The sequence below is a fragment of the Fusarium poae genome, chromosome 2, assembly GCF_019609905.1.
Source record: "Fusarium poae strain DAOMC 252244 chromosome 2, whole genome shotgun sequence".
Lineage (NCBI taxonomy): Eukaryota > Fungi > Ascomycota > Sordariomycetes > Hypocreales > Nectriaceae > Fusarium > Fusarium poae.
In genome coordinates, this window is record NC_058400.1 from 1,263,198 (window position 1) to 1,283,962 (window position 20,765).

At 48.0% G+C, this 20,765-nt stretch overlaps 10 protein-coding genes across 10 annotated transcripts; 6 read left to right on the forward strand and 4 right to left on the reverse strand.

Annotated features, from left to right (window-relative positions):
- FPOAC1_004342 (uncharacterized protein) lies at nucleotides 1–2,174 on the forward strand (the record flags this gene model as incomplete). Its single annotated transcript, XM_044848893.1, has 5 exons — nucleotides 1–122; nucleotides 172–261; nucleotides 310–465; nucleotides 515–737; nucleotides 786–2,174. 5 exons carry the CDS (start codon nucleotides 1–3, stop codon nucleotides 2,172–2,174), a joined length of 1,980 nt encoding a protein of 659 aa, XP_044707603.1.
- A 228-nt stretch (nucleotides 2,175–2,402) lies between these two features.
- FPOAC1_004343 (uncharacterized protein) lies at nucleotides 2,403–3,408 on the reverse strand (the record flags this gene model as incomplete). The annotated part of the gene is made up of 2 exons (XM_044848894.1): nucleotides 2,403–3,282; nucleotides 3,335–3,408. The coding sequence occupies 2 exons, from the start codon at nucleotides 3,406–3,408 to the stop codon at nucleotides 2,403–2,405; spliced, it is 954 nt and encodes a 317-aa protein (XP_044707604.1).
- A 527-nt stretch (nucleotides 3,409–3,935) lies between these two features.
- On the forward strand, nucleotides 3,936–4,854 carry FPOAC1_004344 (uncharacterized protein; the record flags this gene model as incomplete). The annotated part of the gene is made up of 3 exons (XM_044848895.1): nucleotides 3,936–3,953; nucleotides 4,005–4,092; nucleotides 4,139–4,854. The coding sequence occupies 3 exons, from the start codon at nucleotides 3,936–3,938 to the stop codon at nucleotides 4,852–4,854; spliced, it is 822 nt and encodes a 273-aa protein (XP_044707605.1).
- A 200-nt stretch (nucleotides 4,855–5,054) lies between these two features.
- FPOAC1_004345 (uncharacterized protein) lies at nucleotides 5,055–5,690 on the reverse strand (the record flags this gene model as incomplete). Its single annotated transcript, XM_044848896.1, has 1 exon — nucleotides 5,055–5,690. One exon carries the CDS (start codon nucleotides 5,688–5,690, stop codon nucleotides 5,055–5,057), a length of 636 nt encoding a protein of 211 aa, XP_044707606.1.
- Nucleotides 5,691–6,336: 646 nt separating this feature from the next.
- Nucleotides 6,337–7,104, reverse strand: FPOAC1_004346 (uncharacterized protein; the record flags this gene model as incomplete). The annotated part of the gene is made up of 1 exon (XM_044848897.1): nucleotides 6,337–7,104. One exon carries the CDS (start codon nucleotides 7,102–7,104, stop codon nucleotides 6,337–6,339), a length of 768 nt encoding a protein of 255 aa, XP_044707607.1.
- A 305-nt stretch (nucleotides 7,105–7,409) lies between these two features.
- Nucleotides 7,410–8,051, reverse strand: FPOAC1_004347 (uncharacterized protein; the record flags this gene model as incomplete). The annotated part of the gene is made up of 2 exons (XM_044848898.1): nucleotides 7,410–7,413; nucleotides 7,465–8,051. The coding sequence occupies 2 exons, from the start codon at nucleotides 8,049–8,051 to the stop codon at nucleotides 7,410–7,412; spliced, it is 591 nt and encodes a 196-aa protein (XP_044707608.1).
- A 588-nt stretch (nucleotides 8,052–8,639) lies between these two features.
- Nucleotides 8,640–9,023, forward strand: FPOAC1_004348 (uncharacterized protein; the record flags this gene model as incomplete). Its single annotated transcript, XM_044848899.1, has 1 exon — nucleotides 8,640–9,023. One exon carries the CDS (start codon nucleotides 8,640–8,642, stop codon nucleotides 9,021–9,023), a length of 384 nt encoding a protein of 127 aa, XP_044707609.1.
- A 4,290-nt stretch (nucleotides 9,024–13,313) lies between these two features.
- Nucleotides 13,314–16,801, forward strand: FPOAC1_004349 (uncharacterized protein; the record flags this gene model as incomplete). The annotated part of the gene is made up of 2 exons (XM_044848900.1): nucleotides 13,314–15,131; nucleotides 15,179–16,801. 2 exons carry the CDS (start codon nucleotides 13,314–13,316, stop codon nucleotides 16,799–16,801), a joined length of 3,441 nt encoding a protein of 1,146 aa, XP_044707610.1.
- A 746-nt stretch (nucleotides 16,802–17,547) lies between these two features.
- Nucleotides 17,548–17,943, forward strand: FPOAC1_004350 (uncharacterized protein; the record flags this gene model as incomplete). Its single annotated transcript, XM_044848901.1, has 1 exon — nucleotides 17,548–17,943. One exon carries the CDS (start codon nucleotides 17,548–17,550, stop codon nucleotides 17,941–17,943), a length of 396 nt encoding a protein of 131 aa, XP_044707611.1.
- A 703-nt stretch (nucleotides 17,944–18,646) lies between these two features.
- FPOAC1_004351 (uncharacterized protein) lies at nucleotides 18,647–20,326 on the forward strand (the record flags this gene model as incomplete). The annotated part of the gene is made up of 1 exon (XM_044848902.1): nucleotides 18,647–20,326. The coding sequence occupies one exon, from the start codon at nucleotides 18,647–18,649 to the stop codon at nucleotides 20,324–20,326; it is 1,680 nt and encodes a 559-aa protein (XP_044707612.1).
- Between the last annotated feature and the right edge of the window lie 439 nt (nucleotides 20,327–20,765).

Here is a 20,765-nt window from a genome sequence, read left to right on the forward strand (position 1 = left end):
ATGATTCTTCATCCTATCAAATTCGCCCTTGCGGCTGCTTTAGCTTTTGGGTCTACCTCAGCGACCAAAGACATCTACGACTATGTCATCGTGGGATCGGGCCCTGGTGGTGGTTCTCTTGCGTGAGTACCTGATTCAATGAAAGTTACAGAGAGACTAACAAGTTCAAAGCGCCAATCTCGCAAAAGAGGGACACTCGGTCTTTCTGATTGAAGCTGGAGGTGATAATTCTACCAGCCTTCTTCAATCACTCCCATTGCTGTACGTCCATAATATACAATCAATGATATCCGACTAACACTCTCTTAGTGCTAGAACCGCAGCAGAGACTCCAGGCCACTCTTGGCAGTTCTTTGTCCAGCACTACGACGACTTTGAAGCAGCCCGCCGTGATCCCAAGTACACTTATATCCAGACCAACGGATCCTACTATGTTGGTCTTGATCCCCCAGAGGGAGCCAAGCCGTATGTAACAACATTCTAACACCAGTTTGCGAAACTGACCGTGATGCAGTGCCGGTTTGTACTACCCTCGTGGGTCTACACTCGGAGGTAGTGCTCAGGTTAATGCTATGAACTTTATCTGGTCCCCCGACAATGAATGGGATTACATTGCAAACCTCACCGGCGATGAGACTTGGGGACATGAGCATATGAGACGACATTTAATGAACATCGAGAACTGCACTTACGTACCTGAGGGTACCCCCGGACATGGCTTCGACGGTTACCTTATCGTAAGTAATCCTATTCTTCTATCTATTATAATACTCACATGTCCATAGAACGACCTGAGTAACGCCACTATTCAACTCGGAGAACCCAATGTCGCCAACATGTTCCAGCAAATGTTCAAGCAGACTGAAGATATCGACGTCGAATCTACTGACGAGATGAGAGAGCTCTTCCGCCGAGACATCAATGGCGCTGATCCTGACCGCTACAAGGATGGTTCTCTGTACAGCACTCCCTCAGCAATTGACCCCAGCACCGGTGCTAGAAGCGGTGCTGGTATCTACATCAACGAGGTCATCGATGCAGGACACCCCTTGACGGTCAGCTTCCACTCTCTTGCCACAAAGGTCCTCCTCAAGCAATCCCGCCACGGTGAAAAGCCCAAGGCCTTTGGTGTCGAGTACATGGTCGGTGAAGGTCTTTACTCTGCTGATGGCCGCTACGACCCTGAGCAGACTGGTGAAACAAAGAAAGTTTTTGCCAAGCACGAAGTCATTGTTTCTGGCGGTGCTTTCAACACTCCTCAGATTCTCATGCTTAGCGGCATCGGCCCACGAGAGGAACTTGAGGCTTGGGATATCCCTGTCGTGGTTGATCTTCCTGCTGTCGGTTCCAACCTTCACGATAATTACGAAGTCCCCGTTCAGATGCAGGCTGAACAGGACTGGTACACACCTGTTGAGAACTCCCCTTGCACCGGCACATACGATGATGAAGACCCGTGCTTCGTCGAATGGCGAGACAACGCTGCTGGACCATACGCCTCTCGCGACAGTGGCTACGGAGCTCTTTGGAAGTCCAGTCAGAGTTGGGATGAGGATTCAGACCTCATGTTCTTGAGCGGTATCGGTTTGGCTGGTCTCACTGGTTTCTATCCCGGTTACTCCAGAGGTGAACTCTCCAGCGTCGACCCCGCGTTCTGGATGCACGCCGTCGTCAAGATGCAAACCAGCAACAGTGCAGGAACTGTCCGTCTCAACTCATCAGACCCTCGTATCAGGCCCAACATCAACTTCAACTACTTCTCTGAGTCTGCTGAGCGCGATATTGACGCTATTGCTGAGGGTATCGCAATGCTCCGACGCGCTTTCGACGCAACTGGTATTCCCTACAAGCAGTTGAGCCCTGACCCTGAGAACGAGAGACAGGGGATCAAGGACACAGCCTTCAGTCACCACGCTTCTTCGACTTGTACTATTGGACCTGATGATGGTGATTCTTGTGTTGATTCTAGGTTCCGTGTTCGTGGTGTTGATAAGCTGAGAGTTGTGGATGCTTCGGTTTTCCCACGAAGCCCTGGTGCTATGCCTAACGGACCTACTTGGACCATCTCTCGCAAGGCTTTTGAAACTCTTTTGGAGGATAACCATAAGAAGGACAGTTACGAGAAGCAGGACGAGAAGAAGTACGACGAGAAGAAGGACAGCGACTGGGAATGAGACTCGTGAATGGATATCGTATACTCTATAGGTTGTTTTCTTGACCGGTTGGTAGAGACGGGGACATGTTGTAAAGAATTTGGGTCTTGGTGATGAGGTAATTTGGTACAAGTATGAAATTGATAGATATCGGACATTTCCTTCTATATAGATTAAATATTACTACACTCCTTTACAAATGAAACCCCCCACTCTATAAACAGATAAACAATCAAAAGTCACAACTCATCACTGAACCCATCCTTCCTTGCCCATAGTCTCTCTTGTCCAAACATCAAGCTTCTTCGCAAGCTCCTCATCCTTAGCCGCACTGCTAGCCCACCAAGGCTCGCCAAATCGATGATAGATGTCAATGTATTGTCCACTCTGCTCAGCCTTCATCTCCAGGCCGGCAGCACAGTAAATACTGTTCCATGATCCCTTATCAGCAGTCCAGAGCATTCTGAAACAGCGCAGAGCAGCAACAAGATTCAGCATGCCCTTTTCTTTCGGGTCGACTGTTGTAGCGAGGTTTGTCTCGACGAGGCCAGGATGAACAGATGTGACCCAGATCTCACCATCTTTGTTCTCGGAGCCAGGTCCGTACTTGTTGTGAAGGCTCTTTGTGTGGAGGACATTCGCAAGTTTGCTTTGGCCGTAGCGCTCCCATACACCTTGGTCCTTGAGGGTCAAGTCATCAAAGTTGATGCCCGTCTTGGGAGCGCCCAAGTGTCCTGAGGAAGTAAGGTTGACAATCCTGACACTACCAGGAGGTAGCGTCTTGGAGGTGTTTTGCATAAGAGGAATCAAATGCTCGGTAAAGACCCAGTGTGAGAGATAGTTCGTCTGCCATTGAGCTTCGTGTCCATCCTTTGTCATGTCAAAGGGTGTGGCCATGATACCGGCGTTATTGATCAAGCCATGGAGAGATGATTCAAGAGTGAGAAAGTGCTTGGCTGCTGCGACGACACTGGAGAGATTCATGAGGTCCATTTGCAATAGATCGATGTTGGCTGATGGATGTGTCTTTTTGATTTCTGCGATGGCTGTGTTGCCTTTTTCGAGGGAGCGGCAGCACATATAGACGTGGGCACCATGAGCTGCGAGATGCAAGACTGTGTAATAGCCCCTGTTGAAAAGTTAATGATGTGTTTGGAACAGAATGCAAAAGGAATTCTCACATTCCAGCGTTACCACCAGTGACGATAAAGACCTTGCCGTTGAGGCTGGGTAGGTTATCGGGATGGAAAGACATGTTGATGAGTTGAGAAGAGTGATGTAATTGAAAGGTAGAGTTGAGTTGAAGGATGATTGTGTAGAAATGTTCAAGTAAAGTGTTGATTTTGTTTGGTTTGATGAGTAGAATAATTCGAAAAGGGCAACGGCAGAGGACATATTTATATCTACATTTTCCATCCTTTGATGCCATTCTATCCTACCCATTCTTCAATTGTGAGCAACCTGCATACGATCCAACTCATCCATGTTAGTGAGCAACTTGCATATCGCGTTATCCCCAAAAGGGACAGAAGATAATCCTTGTCGAGTGAGCAGCTTGCATGACACTAAGCCTTGTGCAGTTGGTGGCTATATCCGTAACCAATAGAGTTACTCTACAGTCTGCGCCTCATGCGATCCTTCGATTGATAACTCTGACTCTGAGTGAGCAGAGTGCATACCCAAACATCTCCCCTCTTTCATCATCTACCTCATAGCCAACTTGACAAAATTGCTGTTCACGCGTCAAAAGCCACTACCATGTCATGTATACAGCTCACCCCAATGCCACAATTGGCCGAGGTTCGTGTCACTAGATTACTCCGGGTTTAATGTCTTACTCACCGGATATAGGCGATAAGCAAACAAGACGATTGGACGGGAACAAAGGATGCTGCAGCACGAAGAAGAGCACAGACGAGACTTAACATGAGAGCATACAGTGAGTGTTTAACCAGTTTGATATGTTGTAGCTAATGATAGGATAGGAAAACGCAAAGCCCAAGAAAAAAAGAACCAATCATCGATTGTCAAGCAAGAGACAACGATTGATTTATGGGATATTAAACAAGAATTCATGTCAAGCGTCTCAGCTTCAAACGCGAAACAATTATACAACTCCAAACACCCATTAATGCCGTACAAAACAAAGAACAATCAGCACAACATCATCTTCCCTCTGAGTCCAGACCACCTCATAACACTCCTTCAATACAACGCCCTCCGCGCTCTAGCCGTCAACCGCAGTTTGATATCAGGGATCCTCTTTACTCCTCTCGAATGCGACCAAGAGATTACCCATGTAATTCCATACCCTTCAAACCCAGAGTTCGTCCCCGCCGCTCTTCTTCCAACCCTTCTCCAACAGACAGTGCCACACGGAGACTGGATTGATATGTTTCCATCTCCAGAAGGACGAGACAACTTGATTCGTGCTATGGGTACCTTTGATGAAGATGACCTGTGGGCGGATTGTATTGGAGGTTTGTATGAAGGGTATCCCGATGACGAAATGGAGAAACGCGGTATGATTGCTTGGTCGCCGCCGTGGGATATTTCAGGATGGGAGATGTCGCAAGGGTTCGTTGAGAAATGGGGTTGGTTGTTTAAAGGCGTGTCGGGACCTATGGAGGCGACGAATAGATGGCGTGTTGAAAGAGGTGAGGAGCCTCTTGTTGAGAGATTGGCTGAATTGCAGCTGTAGATGATGACTTGCCGATACACTGCCAATCTTTGAAGAAAGTGCGTTGATAGTTTGGTGTCAAGTTGAAGAATGTTTTCTACCCAGAGTCCAGTCAAGTACACGGCTACTTGGTCAAACTCTGATGTAATGTGGTTAGCAACAAGATGATAGTCTCTCAGATCATGCTTCTTGGAAATCCACAATATTAAACATACTTGAAGCTAATGGCCCTGGTAGTTGGAATGTTTGACTGCTCGATGCCACCACGAAAGTTGATCAGTGGCCAAAAATGGTGCTGAGGTCTGTCCATCCTTGCTCATATCCTCCCTCCCTGTGAAAACGTCTTGTTGACGTCGCTGATATGCAGTTGACTCGACTACCCAACGAAGCTTCTTTTTATCCGACCTAGATAGAGCTACATAGAGCCTTTCGTCAGACCTCTGCCCATGCAAACAAAACGTATGCCGGATTTGCGGGCAAGTCCAGAGAGCGAAGGGGAGGCACAGAGCATCCTGACGGTAGTTAAACCACGTCCGTGGGCCTCTCGAAGTTGCAAAGGTGAGCTCATAGCCGTGATTTATCAGTTCCTCTCTAGACTCTTTACACGTGTGTAAAAGTGCAGGTATCTGTGTAATACTGCCGAGGAGGTCGCTCTGAGAATCATAATTCCATAGCTGCTTGGTCCAGATGCTGCCTGGTTGAGACCTTCCTCTCTTACAGTATCCCCTCAGCCACTCATCGTAAGGAATCGTGACCAGTCCAAGACTCACGGCGCGGGGCGGTGTAGCGAGAAGATAGATCTGGATGCGTATCTCTGGAGGGAGCTTTCCGAAGCATTCGAAGGTTTGGCAAGCCATGTTGGCATTTGTAAGTGGCGTTCAGTGTGTGGTAAGAAAGAAAATCAAATAAAACCCAAGGTCGGGTACTGCCTACTTATATGGTCTTGTTTAAGTTACTGATCAAAACTCTACACCAAGTAGCCTTGGCTGATTGATCGGAGCCCTATAGAAGAAGCCTTTTCTTTGACTTTACACAAAACTGTGAACGAAAGAGGTTTGTGCAAATCAAGGAAATACCTCCTTCTCCAAGGTCCCGATCGATTAGCCTAAGCCACTTGGCCAAACTCTGACGTGATGTTGTTAGCAGCAAGACAATAGGTAGTAATTCCAACCGATATGGAGTTGGTGACGGAGAGTGAAGCGGTAACAGCTCAAATTTGAAATCTAGCACATCTATTCTAGCACTTGGGCTCGGGTTTTGATTTGTAGAGGATGAGTTTGATGCGGTGTCTTTTGAATTCTCTGGAATGGGACATCATATATGATGACAGCCCCGTCTAGTTGGATGCTAAATCTCTATAAATATCCTTAGGAGAGGTTCGTCTTGTGTGTGAAAAGGCCTTGCCAGGAGAAACAGCACTTTCATATCGGCTACGCAGAGCGGGCGAGCCGTGATGACATTGTCTAAACGTCGTCTTTATAGCAGTCTCGTCGTGAAATCGGTTTATCCAGAATTAGGGTCCAGCATCGTGAGGTTCCAGAAATATTGCATCTCATAGTCCTCCCATATCTCCCACATTTTTGGATACACAAAGGTATCAGATATGCATCCAGAGGTAGCTCGTGTGTACACTCCATTTGGACTTCTTATTAGTAGCCAGAAATGGTGCCGGCCCCCCCACCAATTGCAAAAGCCTCCCCCCGTTTCGAAGACATATTGTGAACAGTCACTTCGGTCCACGACCCAACGCACCCTCTTCTTGTCTATGTCCAACAAATAACAATTGGAGCCTTCTCCATACCGGTAGAGCGGTGTTGGAGGCTCATTGAGCGACTGAGGATAGACTCTAGGAAAAGGGTTCCCAACATGTCCAGCAAGGTACAGAGCCTCTCGACGGTAATCGAACCACGTCAGTGGAACGCTTGACTCTGACCCAAATGTGAGCTCATAACCATGCCTTACCAGTTCACACCTCGACTCTCTACATGTGTGCAACAGTGCAGGGATCTTGGTAAAACTGTAAGTGTAGTCTTGGTACTTTGGGTCAGGTCCCATACTCTTGTACTCTTGCGAAGACTCAACGTAGCGAATTCTTGGTTTTTGGAGTAATACTACACGAGGTGGTGTAGCCAAGAGATAGATTCGGATTCGTAGCTCTTTCGGGAGCGACGTAAAGGAGTGGAAAGTTGGATCCTTTTTGGGTTCTACATGATCGACCTTGTTTCGTAGCTCTAAAAGGAGCTTCCCAAAGGCGGTGGTATTTTGATCCATGATGGTGTTGACCAGTATGATTGATGTAGGAGGAAGAAACCAAAATTATGCAAGGCTAAGTGCTGCCTACCTTTATAGCTGTATTTTGTTTTTAAGTTTTTGATCAAATTTTCACAGGAGGGCTATGACAAAAACAAAGTTGAAGTCTGAGTGAAAGCATGTTTATTCAAGATCGTGCTTTAAAGTGGAGAGCTACTTATTGAAAGGCTGGTTGAATTGCACCTGTAGATGACATCCACCAGGAGCACAACACCAGTTGAAGATACGATAGCGGCCTCTATCCCCATTTTGATTGGGACGCATCGTTACCTTTACTGTCTCGTGCAAAACGGCGGGTGTATGTACCCTTTGACCACATACTTCCAGCAAGGAACTCGATCAGCAGCCAAAAATGGTGTTGGGTTCCCATCCCTGTCTATAGCATCTCCTGTATAGTTGTACACTGAAAGGTCACTTTCCTGTAAGACCCAGCGTATCCGCATCAGATCATTCGGAGAGTACGGACGATATGTTCCTGCGATAAATGAACGTGTAAAGTAACACGTCAGAGGGCAGGTGCAGGAGCCAACGCAAGACCAGGAAAACAAGGGGACGTATATGGCGTCCTGACGGTAATTGAACCATACCCGTGGACCTCTTGTCACTGTTGTAAATGTGAGCTCATAGCCGTGGTTTATCAGCTCTCCTCTGGATTCTCTGCACGTATGCAAAAGTGCTGGTATCGTGGTACAGCTGCGAAAGTAGTAGTCGTTGATTTTGTTCCACTGCTCTAGTTGAAAGGAATTTGGCCAAGCCCCATTCTTCTCCTTGTACTCACGTTCCCACTCGCAGGATGTAGTCATGGATAGTTTGAGAGTCACGGCACGAGGTGGCGTTGCTAATAGATAGATCTTGATACGTAGCTCTGGGGGAAGCTGGCCAAAGCAGGTGAATGTTTGGGCAGTCATGGTTGTTTCGAGTGAGCAAGATAGGCTGCTAGATAAGGGGCGTGGCTCGTGTGCTTGATCCTTCCGTAGGTAATCTCCAGAAAGAGTGGCTGGGTTGAGCCAGGTCTGATTCGTTCCGGTTGGGGTGGTGGAAGGAAAAGGACCAAAAGGCATTCGAGGTTGGATACTGTCTAGTTCTTATATCCAACTTTTAAACTCTTTATTCAGAATCTGGAAAGTTATTGCACTAGTCTTCAACTATAAATATTTAAGTTACAGCGTAAATAGTAGAGTTGATTCTTTTCGCTATTCTAAGTGGCTCTCATACGAATTTAAACTCGAGATACCACGGATAAGGCTTTTATTCTGAAGTGACTCTCTTTCGTCCCTCGCCCTGTCTCCTCTATCTTAGCATCGACTCATTTCTTTGTTTAACGTGGTCTCTTGCTCTCCATCTTTCAGATATCTGATAGGAGGTGATACCATAGTATTGTTGTTTGAAGGACAAATGCCTAATAAGAACAAGGGCTTATACTTGGCGCGTGTTGCGCCCTTTGAGGATGGCTTCCCAGATATCAAGAAACTTAGTTACCGTGAAGTCTCTCCGTAATGACCGCACTACACGTAGGCATCAGTTTCAAAATTCGGGCGACATTGGGTGAGAACTTGCATGGTAGTAGCACCATTTCATATTCTCGCGAACACCTCCGTCACCTCCATGATCATCACGGTCACAGAGCCAGGGTCATCTGCGTAAGCAGCGACAGTGGGGAATTGGCGGATCAATATCCTCTCGTCGTCAAAAGCAAACTCCTTACTCGGAAGTCTATTTTCGAGATGCGCGCGCTTATTCCCGACTTCCGGGAGGCAGAGGCAACAAGAAAACGAACACTGGTCCCGGACCGTCTGACACTGGGCCATCTGGCTAGGCTGAAGTACAACCAGCCAATGCAAGATTGTTACCAGGACATTGCGAATGACCGCGATACGTGAATGAAGGTTAACCGACAAATTCCGGAAACGACAACAGCAGACTCTTGTTTCGGTCTTTCCGCTCGGTCTTGAGCTTTTGTGCAAGCTTGAAGAGTGTCGTGTTTCCTTTCGGGTAGCCAAATGGTTCCTTGCTCGGTGAGCTCTGGGTTCAAGGTGATGTTAAAATTGTGCCCAAGTGTACATCTATTGAGCTCAAGCGAGAAAGACAAGGCTGGCGCGTCGCATAAAGGATTCCGATGAGCCATACGACCCTGCAAAGCATGGCCCTCAAGTCGTCCAGTGCTTCAAACATGCTACAGCACAGGGGACAAGCTGTCAGATTTAAAGCCCATAAGCTGCATCTGTCGTAAGGTCTTTGCACATTCGAGACGAACCTATCATCGAGGCATCGATGGAATCTCAATGATATATGGCTTCTGGCCCTGGGTAAAGTTTGTCGCAAGACATGGGGCTTGCGGAGTTCGATAATAGACAATTCGGGTGAGCGATCAATGGGTAAAGATAGAGGGATTGAGCATTGAGCTAACGTACATGATAAGCGGGTGCAACAGACAAGCGAGTGCAACACAACATCACAACATCTCAGATAGAAATAGCAATAAAAACACAACAGACTATTAATTAAGTAAAATTAATCGCTATATTCTTCCATAGACATAGCGACAAGTATCTGACAGGTCCTTGCATTATGTCCTGTCTTGCCGCACGCTCCACAGCGCCTTTCCTTCATTCGCGGAGGCCCTCCTTGACCACCACTTCTCGATGGTCCAGCCACCGCCTGCGCATCAACATCCGTTTGATCAATTACTTGCCTTCCTTCCTCTACTGTCATCACCCCTCCTTTCTGTAGCCGGGTTCTTTTTGCCCTCCGCCGCCGGCTTAGTATCTTATTTGCCTGTTCAAGATCTTGGACCCTGGCCTCTAATAAGGCAACCTTATGCATAACTATCTTTGTTCCCTTGGAAGAAGACCTCAATGCTTCTAGAATTGACTCTGGAGAGCTACTTTTATGCCTTTTGATTCTCTTTTCAAGATATTCAAGCTGAGAGTCGGCTTCAAGGATAGTCTTTGGGGTCTTTGAGACCCAAGGGGTCGAGGGGCTAACTACCTCCTCCACAGGCGTTGGAGTCCGCAGCTGCACATCGAGCTTCGAGATTACACTTTCTGGGTCGAGAGGAGCAAGTCCGGCTCCTCTAAAGGCTGCTTTAATATTTTTCTCTGTCATTGTGGCCTGGTAGGCGGTGTAAAAAGCCGGCAAGAACTCGGTTTTGGAAATGTGGGTTACGGAGCATCTGATCAAATGCTCGATTTCTCGCCCGTAAGCCTTCTTAAGCAGGCCAAAGCACCCGACATCAAGAGGCTGCAGCAGATGAGACGAATGAGGCGGTATACAAAGCGTGATGATTTTATTTGCCTTGCAATATCTCTCAAAGTCGACCGAGTGGTGACTTTGGTGTCCGTCGAGGATCAGGAGACGATAGCGATTCTTTGATTGCTTGGTAGTACACCGGTCGAAGTGCTTTAGCCACTCGAGGCCTATCTCGTTATCTGTCCAGCCATTAGGACTCGTCGCAATAGCCCAATCGCCCGGGAGGTTGCTTTCTCGGTACCAGTGGGCGAGGTGATATTGGCCCGCACCTATGATGAACGGCGGGATCGCTTGGCCCTCGGCATTGATCGCCTGAATGACTGTAATCCATTCCCGGTTTCCAGGCTGCACTGATTTTGGTCTTCCACGCCTTTCAGCACCTGTGACGACCATTCCGCTCGCAATAACGCCCATCATAAAGCCAGTCTCGTCAAAGTTGTAGATTTCATCAGGTCGGATGCCATACTTCGCAATTACATTTGCTATGAGCCTAAACCAGTTGCGAATAATGGTCGGATCTTCACATTTGGCTCTCTGGTAGTCATATTTACGGGGGAAATGCGTCTTGAGGTCTTTGTGTCGCTTGACGAAGTTAGAGGCCCAGCGCTTGCCGACAGGCGGCGTCTCGCGGTCGGCGAGCAATCGGTTAGCCATCTCCTCAACACAACGCAGTCGCGGGGGAAACCCTCGCGAATCCAGATCGAGAATGAACTGAACTATGATCTGTTCTTCTAGATCAGATAGTTTGCGTGATTTTGGGATAGAATCACGCGTAGAAAGGATACCCTTCTGTCGGCGATATAAAGTCCAATAACGGACCTGGTAGATGCCTGCGGCGCGTCGGAGACTTAATTTTGGGTCATTTTGAAGGGCACGAAGTGCAAGAAGAATCCTAGCCTCAATATTTGGGTCTGGCATATTTGGTGGTTGAAAATTAATTGATTAAGTTGAGAAGATGTAAATTGCGGGATTTTTTGTTGCACTCGCTTGTCTGTTGCACCCGCTTATCATGTACGTTATCCATTCTCAAAACAGATATACTTATACGTCGCCACGAGGCAAATCGACGAAGAGAACCATGCCCTGCGAGAGATTGCTAGCTCAACCACCGTGTCGACGGAATCCAGAATCAGTAAGCCTCTTTGACGACTTTCGAGCTTCGGTGGCTTGTTCCATAACGGCATCAATGTTTGCCTCTCCGGTGCTGGCAAGCAGGATTGGGTCTGGCCCGAGTTCCTCATCTGCGGAATCGTATCCCACTCGTCTACGGTCATCTTGACTGCTTGGTCATGTTGCCCAAGCTCTGACCGTTTCTGCACAACTGTGGTGATATCCCACGTTGGGAAGCCAGGACACAAGGGACTTAATCCTATAGAGCGCAAAGTCAAGACAGCTTCAGCATAAGCCGGTTGATCAAGCAGAAGGCAGGGGTGTCGGATAGATTTCCAGTCCGCCTCAACTTGGGCAAATCACAATAAACAGTTGGTTGAGTGACAGCCCAACCAATGCGTCGTCAGCAAACTTATTCGTCAATCGATTGACTCGCGATGACTCCACTGATGATGTTTAGATGTGAGACTTTTGCGGACGATTGGGTTTGCATCAAAGTACGATTCATGACATGAAACAATGACCCCTCGCACTAGCTAAACAAGCTTAAGGATCTCTCTGCAGTGTTTGAAAGAGATGCAAGTAACCTTGTGAGGATACAGAATTACTGGATCAAGACCGAGATATCACCACAGTTCAAACACGAATGCTGCAAGTAACCCGCATGAACAAACATGAAACGTAAAGATGAAAAAAGGAAACTGGATAATTCTACGCCGCCGACGGAGTATCTATCTCACTCGTCGCGCCTCAGGCACGATCAGGGGTCCCCATGTCAATACCGGGGGTGTTAAAAACGAAGAAAAAGGTACACGTCATTTAATGATTATTTGTATCTACCACAAAGACAAAGAAGGCTTGTGATTATTGTCTTTTTTGTTTATACGGAAAGAAAAGAAGAGAAGAAAAGAAAAGAAAATGAGGCTTCCATTTTCTCTGCGCCCGATGCAACCCAACAGGCAACCCGCAGAGCTTCAGGGGCATCTTGACTGGGATTAGCCAGCCGGTGGAAAGGGATCCGCCTGTACCTGGCCGGTACCACGCTAATAATCGGGGGAACAAACAGATGAACCCGTGGACCTTGACCCATGATCATCAATGCAATACTTGCCCATTATTGCCTTTGAATATTGCGATATGTATTCCCAAATAAAGAGCAGATATAGAGAGTGAATAAAGAAATAAATAAAAAGTCTGTGTACAATTATCCCCAAGTCCTAACCTCCAACAAACAGTCCTGAAGCTACCCCTGTCCTAAAAACCCACTAAACATCATCAACGTCTTAGCGCAATCTAGCGTGTTCGCAGGACCCCACTGAAGCCCCAAACTCAACTGGACTGATCTTCTCCAGAGAGACGGGACGGTACTGTACCTCGCATGTAACCCCTGGAGATATCATTTCTTCTTTACATTAGCCTTGACTTTAAGCGAACACTTCACGTCGTTAAAGAGTTCACGCTCTTGTCTTGTCATGCATCTCTGTTTTCTCAATATTCAATAATCTCTTTCTTCGTGCTACAATTGACTCGTATAGTTGACTGCTGTAACTTTCCCGCCTCAAATCGTTAGTTCCCGCCGCCATCCCATCCGTCCCGTAGGTCGTCCACCAGACAACGCTAGGACCAAAAAAACATCCTCTTCTCCAAACCCCGATCCTTGAAGCAAAACCCCTTGAGAACAAAGAAAACCGTCCTTCTTTGTCTCACTTGGTTCTCTTCCTGTCTCTCTTGCATTCCTTTATTTCAAGACATCTACAGAACCCTCATCTTCTCCTCGACAAACCCGCGCTACGACCATCACAGTCTTCATCATGGAGGATTCTTCACAGAAGCGCATGAGCGTATCGCGGCCGTCCAAGCTTCCCGTGCCTAGACCAACTTCTGGAATCCCAAAGCCCACATCTTCTCTACCCAGACCAACATCAGTCATCCGTGCCTCTCCTTCTAGGGAGAGTTTGGGTGGTGGTGAGCTAAGAAACCCAAAGCTTCGACCGTCCATGTCAAGAGATCAGCTACGAACAACCCAACCAGATCTTCAACAGCGAGCTCAAAGGCTACGACCTACAGCTTCAAGAGATCAACTCGTCGCACCTAGATCAAGACAAACCTCGATGATCAACAGACCTCCTTCACATATATCACCAGCAAAGCCTCCTCAACGAATTACCTCTGCTGCGTATCGACCGGTAGATCGAGAAGCCGACATTCTCGAAGAGCGATCTACTACACCTGAATTTGATCCACCAGGCGGAGCTGTTGGGCAATTCGAAGGAACCATCTTCCCTCGTCAATTGACTTTGACAAGAAGACCATCAGAGTCTTTTGCTGTCTCTCCCCTTTACGATCCACCCGACAACATCTTCAACCCCAACCACACAAGACCTCGAACCGCTTCGACCGATGAAGATGATAGATCAGATACACTCAGTGCTAGTTCTCGAAGGTCGAGACCTTCTCTATCACAGAGGACCATAGAGACACTTGCCAATTCTTCTCCTGCATTGAGAAAGACGTCAAACTTTTTTGATCCCAACATGACAGGACCGCGATCAAGAGCTGATAGTGGTGCTTCTCGACCTGGTTCCAGTTATGCTTCAGATGGGTCACTGAGACTCAGCCGACCAGGTTCTAGCTCCGGTCAATCCGATCATGGCTTCCCAAACTTTAGATCCTCGGCCAACAGCTTTAAAGCGCCGTTGGAACCCATCGATGGAACGCCTCGAAAACGGTCGGGTACTGTGATAAGAACGACTCCCAATACTCGAGCTGGAGCATCCAAGCCACCACCTTTCGCCGACGCAAGAAGCCCAAGTCCCGGCAAGACAGCTGTGCCTACACCAATGTCGGCTCCCAAGCCCCTGGCTATTCGTCCGGCAAGCGCAAAGCCTCCTACCAAAAGCGTGTTCAAGAAGCCATCTCTTCCTGCACTCAACAAAGCCTCTTTGCACGCGAGTTCTCCCCGACGTGGATCTGTAAACTCGGCGTCAACTGCTTCCTGGGATGGTACGATTCCTTCAAGTGCAACCTCAGTGACAGGCGAGTCAGCGGAGCCTGGGACACCACCATCAGCTCGCAAATCTTCAGCTGCTCTTCGTGAGCAAATCGCCAAGGCCAAGGCAGCCAAACGAGCACAAATGAAACAAGCAGCTGAGCTCGCCCAAACACAAGAAGGAGAAGAGGCACCCATCATCCCCGAAGATACGGGCTTCGACTTTGGCGTCAACAATGATGATCCATTCAATCTGCGACAGGGAGAAGACCCCAAGAAAAAGGTCCTTCAGAACAGAGTCAGTGCTGCGAGGACTAGCGGACGGCTTAACATCGCTGCCCTGCACTTGAAGGAGATTCCTATCGAGGTTCTCAAGATGTACGACTTGGAGAGTATTGGTACCTTTGACGGAAGCTGGGCGGAAAGTGTGGACTTGACACGCTTGGTCGCTGCTGATAATGAGCTTGAGGAGCTAGACGACTTTGTCTTTCCCGATAGCGAGCCCTCGTCTTTTGACGAAGCTCAGGCTAGTCAGGGAAACATCTTTGCTGGATTGGAGACTCTCGATATGCATGGCAATCTTCTCGTCAACGTTCCTCTGGGTATGCGTCGGCTGACTTGCCTGACTTCTTTGAACTTGGTATGTACCTGACTTATCAGTATCATGCTCCCTGCTAACTTTACCAGTCTTCGAACCGTCTCACAAACAATAGCCTCGACACGATTTCGCAGGTCACTTCTCTTCGCGATCTAAGACTCGCAAACAACCTTTTCTACGGCCCTCTGAACCCTGTACTGGCAGGTCTCAGTGAATTGGAGATTCTCGACATACATGGTAACAACATCTCGGCGCTCCCTCCCAAGATCGAGAACATGTCACGTCTTCGTATTCTGAACCTCAGCGAAAACAGCTTTGAGTCTTTGCCTTTTGACAGCCTTGCCACCCTTTCTATCACAGAGTTGAACGTACGAAAGAACAAGCTGAAGGGTACTCTGATTGAGGAGCGTATCGGGTGTTTGCCCCAGTTGCATACTCTGGATGCTTCGGCAAACCAGCTGGAACGATTGATCCCGTTGGGTGCTGCCATTGACTTCCCCGTTCTGCACTCCTTGTCGCTGTCGATGAACAGATTGCAGGGACTTCCAGACATGACATCATGGGTCAGCCTGTTGACGCTTTCTGTGGAAGAGAATAGCATTTCAGGAATTCCCAACAGCTTCATGAGTCTGGAGAAGCTTCGCCACGCTGATTTCTCTAGCAACGACATCAGAGTGATTCCTCCAGAGGTTTCCAGAATGGACAATCTGACCATGATTCGACTCAGCGGAAACCCTCTTCGTGACAAGAAGTTTCTCTCCATCACTACCGAAGACCTCAAAGCTGTTCTTGCAAACCGCCTAGATCCCCCACCTCCATACCAGGAGCCAGTCGATCAAGTTGGCATTTTGGATGTTTTAAAGGATGCAAAGGATTCGGACACAAAGCCCGCTTACGATGAGGAAGATTATCAGTCGAACGATAGCTTTGCTACACCTCCCACAAGCCCCAACCGATCTCGTTCGCACACAGTATCAAGCCGACGTTCCAGGTCGCACACTCTGTCCAACCAGACTTGGCCGGTGAAGCCCGGTGGTATCTTGGATAGATCCCAAACTGAGTCTTCTTCGCTCCACCCTGTCGTTTGCGCAAAGGTGGCTGCTGAAAACCGTGTTCGCCAAATCTTCCTCCAGAACAATCTCTTTGCTACCCTACCCAACTCACTCAGCTTCTTTTCCGAGACACTGACTGCTTTGTCTTTGTCGCACAACCAGCTGGTCGGCGAGGCATATCTGACTGAGGAGCTAGAGCTGTTGGCCTTAAGAGAGATCAACCTTGCATCCAACCACATCACCAATCTTCGAGCACTCACTCAATTCCTCCACGCGCCCAGCTTGGAGAAGATTGATGTTACAATGAACCGTATCAACGCGCTCCCAACAGACCTCAAAGAGGCTTTCCCAAATCTTAATGTTTTGCTCGCAAGCAACAATCATATTGCCAACCTCGAGCCTGAGATGATCAAGGGCATCACGACGGTTGATGTAAGCAACAACGATATCTCATTTCTCAACCCCCGTATTGGTCTTCTTGGAGGTCCTGGTCCCGGAGGACTTCAGAGATTTGAAGTCACGGGTAACCGATTCAGGGTTCCTCGATGGAATGTATTGGAGCGAGGCACTGATGCTACACTGCGATGGCTACGTGGACGTGTACCTGTTGCTGAGATGGGCGCTTGGCAAGGAGAAGAGAATGAACCCGATGTTGATTAAATGGTATTCTGATTAGCGATGGAACAGACTGCGCGTATCATTGGGTTGCTTCTATTCTTGGTATATATTTATCGTACTTTAGTTTTATTACCTGGGGTTATATACCATCTTCATTTACGGATACTACCAATACACTACCTATTCTAATAAAGATGTTGTCTCTGTTGTTCCAGCCTGTGAAGGGATGGTTATGTCGGGTCATTATGGCTTTCTGTGCATCGCGGCATGATGCATTTTCGTGATGTTGTAGTCGAGATGCTCTGTGGTTAAATTGTCTAATCTACGATGCTTCGGCAGACATACTATCTCCCGTCCAGTAGTTATATACCTCGACTTCGCCTGGTGGTTACTGCGGTGTTCTGGCTTTCCTGTGAAGCTGCGCCCGACTGCATTGACTTTCCACTCGCCGAGTCAATCAAGTTGTAAAGTATACTCTACCTGGAAGTCAGTTCGCAACATTGTCGCGCCAATGGCAAACCGCGACCAGTTTACTTTGCCTACCTACCTCAAAGTGTATTCCTGATAGATAAGGCGTTGTTTAGGGGACCATGTGTAGAAGGCACACTCCAGCTCCCCATGAGCCAAGCAACGAGTATCTTTCGCGGAAGGAAGGCAATTTACGTTCAGCCTCGAACCAAACATCCAACTTCAGAGCTTCAAACTTGTCCTCAGAGATACTACAAAGCATCGTTTCTTCGGCTACTCTCATCATTACGCCATCAAACTAAACAATCACATCTACTATAATGCCCGTCTACCACAACACCCTCTTCATCGAAGGCTTAAGCCTAATGCCTCGCCACACCGACGACGTTCTCAAAACCTCAAACCCAAGCCCCGACACAACTCTCAAGATCGTCGCAGCAGTGTGGGCAGTTGGATGGATCATGTTTGGCGTGATCAGCGTGGTTGGTCTCAATGCGCGTGGAAGAGCTGGTTATTGGGTGCCGGAGTGGTATCTTGACTCTGAAGGGACGAAATGGGCCAAGTTGAGCGTTGCGGCTTGGTGGACTTGCGTGGTATTGTTTTGGCCGGTGATTTGGATCGTTTACCTTGTGGGAATTACGTGGAGAGCTATTCAAAGGGGGTATGGGAATTGGAAGAAGAGAAAGAGGGACTGTGATGGTGGTGATGATGTTTGAGGGTTTGGTGTTTTGGAGTTGTGGGTGTTCAGTTTTGGTCGATATCTTTTGGCTACAGTGCTTGATGCATTCGTTTCAATATCAAGCAGGATTCTTTTTCCTTTGGCATCAATTGGTTATTTGTTGAATGAGTCTTTACTCAATTAGCTTTGTTCACCCCAGATTTAGTGAGAAACAAGACTAACTAGTAGGTCGTCAACGGAAAAACCCTTGTTCCTATCTAGGACCTTTGATCCAAGGTTAGTAGCTCCAGTCTAGCTCTAGCTCCTTGTTTCTCTCTCACAGGGCCAGTATCACAAGCCTTCTATTTTCCCTCGTGTGCTTCTTTGGTTACAATTCCCTTTTCCCCAATAAATTGGAAGCAAAAAGTTGATTGGCTTTTTCCTTATCACAATTGCTTTTTTTTTGTGGATACTACTTGTCACTGTATCCCCTCGGCGCGTGCATTTATTTATTTGAATCTAGAACTTGACCCGACGACCAAGGAACAACACAACATTACGCATCATTGGGGAAAAAAAAACTCAAATCTTTCGTGTTTCGGTAAATAAAACGTTTCAACAAACAACGCGTATAGATACAGGCTTATGAACACGTCGCAACAACAACAAGTACACTGCCGATAGCGGCTGTCGTCTGCTGTTGACGCGACTTTCAGAACCCTCTTTTTTTCCCACGTTTCATCTGACAGTCCAGACTCACCATGGCTTCTCCTGTTGAATCTTCACAGCCTACGCAGCAGCCGCTGGAAGGCGATACAATCTTTGTCAAGCATGCTCGTCTTGATCTTGATCCTGCGACACCTCAAGAGATTGGCCCGCAAGACCCGATGCAGGACACATTACCCTCGACCGAGATACCAAACTCGCCCATCGATCCAAACGAATCGTTCAGTACGCAAGTCAACGAGGAACGACCACACGCTACCGTCATTCCTTCGTCTCTGACACCACCTCCTTCGACACAAGTTACCACCAGCCACAATGCCAGCCAACCTGGCCCGTCCAAACGAAAGTTCTCCGCATCTCAGCAGTCGACTCTCTGCTCTCCGCCAGCTACCATCCAAAACATCATACGCGATCGATCCAGCACGTCAGATTTTCTCCCTCCCGCTCCTCAACAAGTCCTCGATGCATCCGCAGACGAACTCCGCGTCATGCTGCAAAACGCTCTTGCGGAGCAGCAGAAGCTGAAAACCGAAGCTGCCCACTTTAAGCTGCAGTACAACCTCATGGCTCTTCAGGCCGACGACGATACTAAGCGTGCTGCCGTGGAACACGAGATGATGCGTCGCGAGGTGGAAGCGCTTCGTAATGCGGAGCACACACGACAAGCTAAAAAGGAGCTGGATTCGGCATCCGAGACGGTGCAGGCAAAGTATTTACAGATGAAAGCTTGGTATGAAGGCACGCTACAAGATCAGGAAGTCCTACAGCGTCGGTTAAAGACTGCCAAAAAGGTCATCAAGCAGAGGGAAGATGAATACAACTCCCTCGCTGAAGAGCGGGACATGTTGTTGAACAGAATACGAGAAAACAGAGAGCACATGCAGATGCTCTGCAGCCCCGGAGGTATATTTCACGCCCTAGCACCCAAACAGAGAGGCGTTGTTGTCCCGAGCTCACACGGACAGCGTGGCTCTCAGCAGCAAGCTTCCAGAACACAAGTACACAGTAGACAAGAGCATGGCCTCTCGGCTTTGTTACAGGCTATGAGCCAGGATAACAATAGCGCGCCTTCAACGCCAATGCATACTCACCGGCCCCCACCACGACACGTCGGAAAGCATAGTCGGAATGCTCAGTCAATGTCGTCTTTGCCTACAACGCCCATGAGTCGACCTGCAGGACCACATGTTGGACTTTTACCGTCGGTTAATCTTGTGCCTCAAACGGAACCTCAACGATATACGCAGCGACAATTTATTCCTACAACACCCAAATCGGAACGACAGCGACGTAGGAGTCGGGAGAGTACTATTTCGGTAGAGGACAATGAGGAGCTCGCTAGGCAGGCGCTCGAGTTGGTCTCTGTAGCTCAATCGTCCACCTCTCAGCCGTCACATTCGCAATCACGAAGCCACAATGGTGAGATCCACGACAGTCAAGCTAGTCAAGCAGCTGCAGAATTGTTACGACGAGATTCACGACAAAGCTTTGAGGTAGCGGATGCGCGAAAGATACCAGGTGCAGTGGAAAAGTCTGTTCGTATGCAGGAGAGGCTATTATCTCATCATGCCAATGGAGATGGTGATAAGCGCAAGTTTGGTGGGGGCTACAATTCAAATGAAGAGGCACGAGGTGATAACGAGAGTCCGGCCAAAAAGTCAAGAGTCGAGCCATTGACTGATAAGTTTGGGTTGGGGATTCAGTATAGGGAGTAGCATGCAGATTGCACAATGCGGAGTTTGGTTCACTATATGATGTTCACGACGGCATAGGGTACTGGGTACTGGGGCGTTGGTTGTTATTCAAGCACAATATATTGCTGATGTATGAATGGAAGATTGTTATAAAGTATGGACAAGACGTAGTTTTAGGGCATATCTAGCTAGCTAAAAGTCTGCTACAAAATAATATATCGTTCCCAGCATTCTCCGATGTCAAGTCGAATTGCCGTAAAAGAAACAATTTAATCGGGATCTCTTACCCGACCACTCTGCGCTGCGGGCAACAGCCGACACAGAAGCCGATCCGTTCCATGATCCACCCTCCGGTGGGGAGCCATCCGGAATTCGGCCGGTGAAGACAAGACCATCAGAAGTTGGGGGGGTATTTACTTACCCGGCCTTCCTTATTCTTTTAACACCGACTCATCTCATT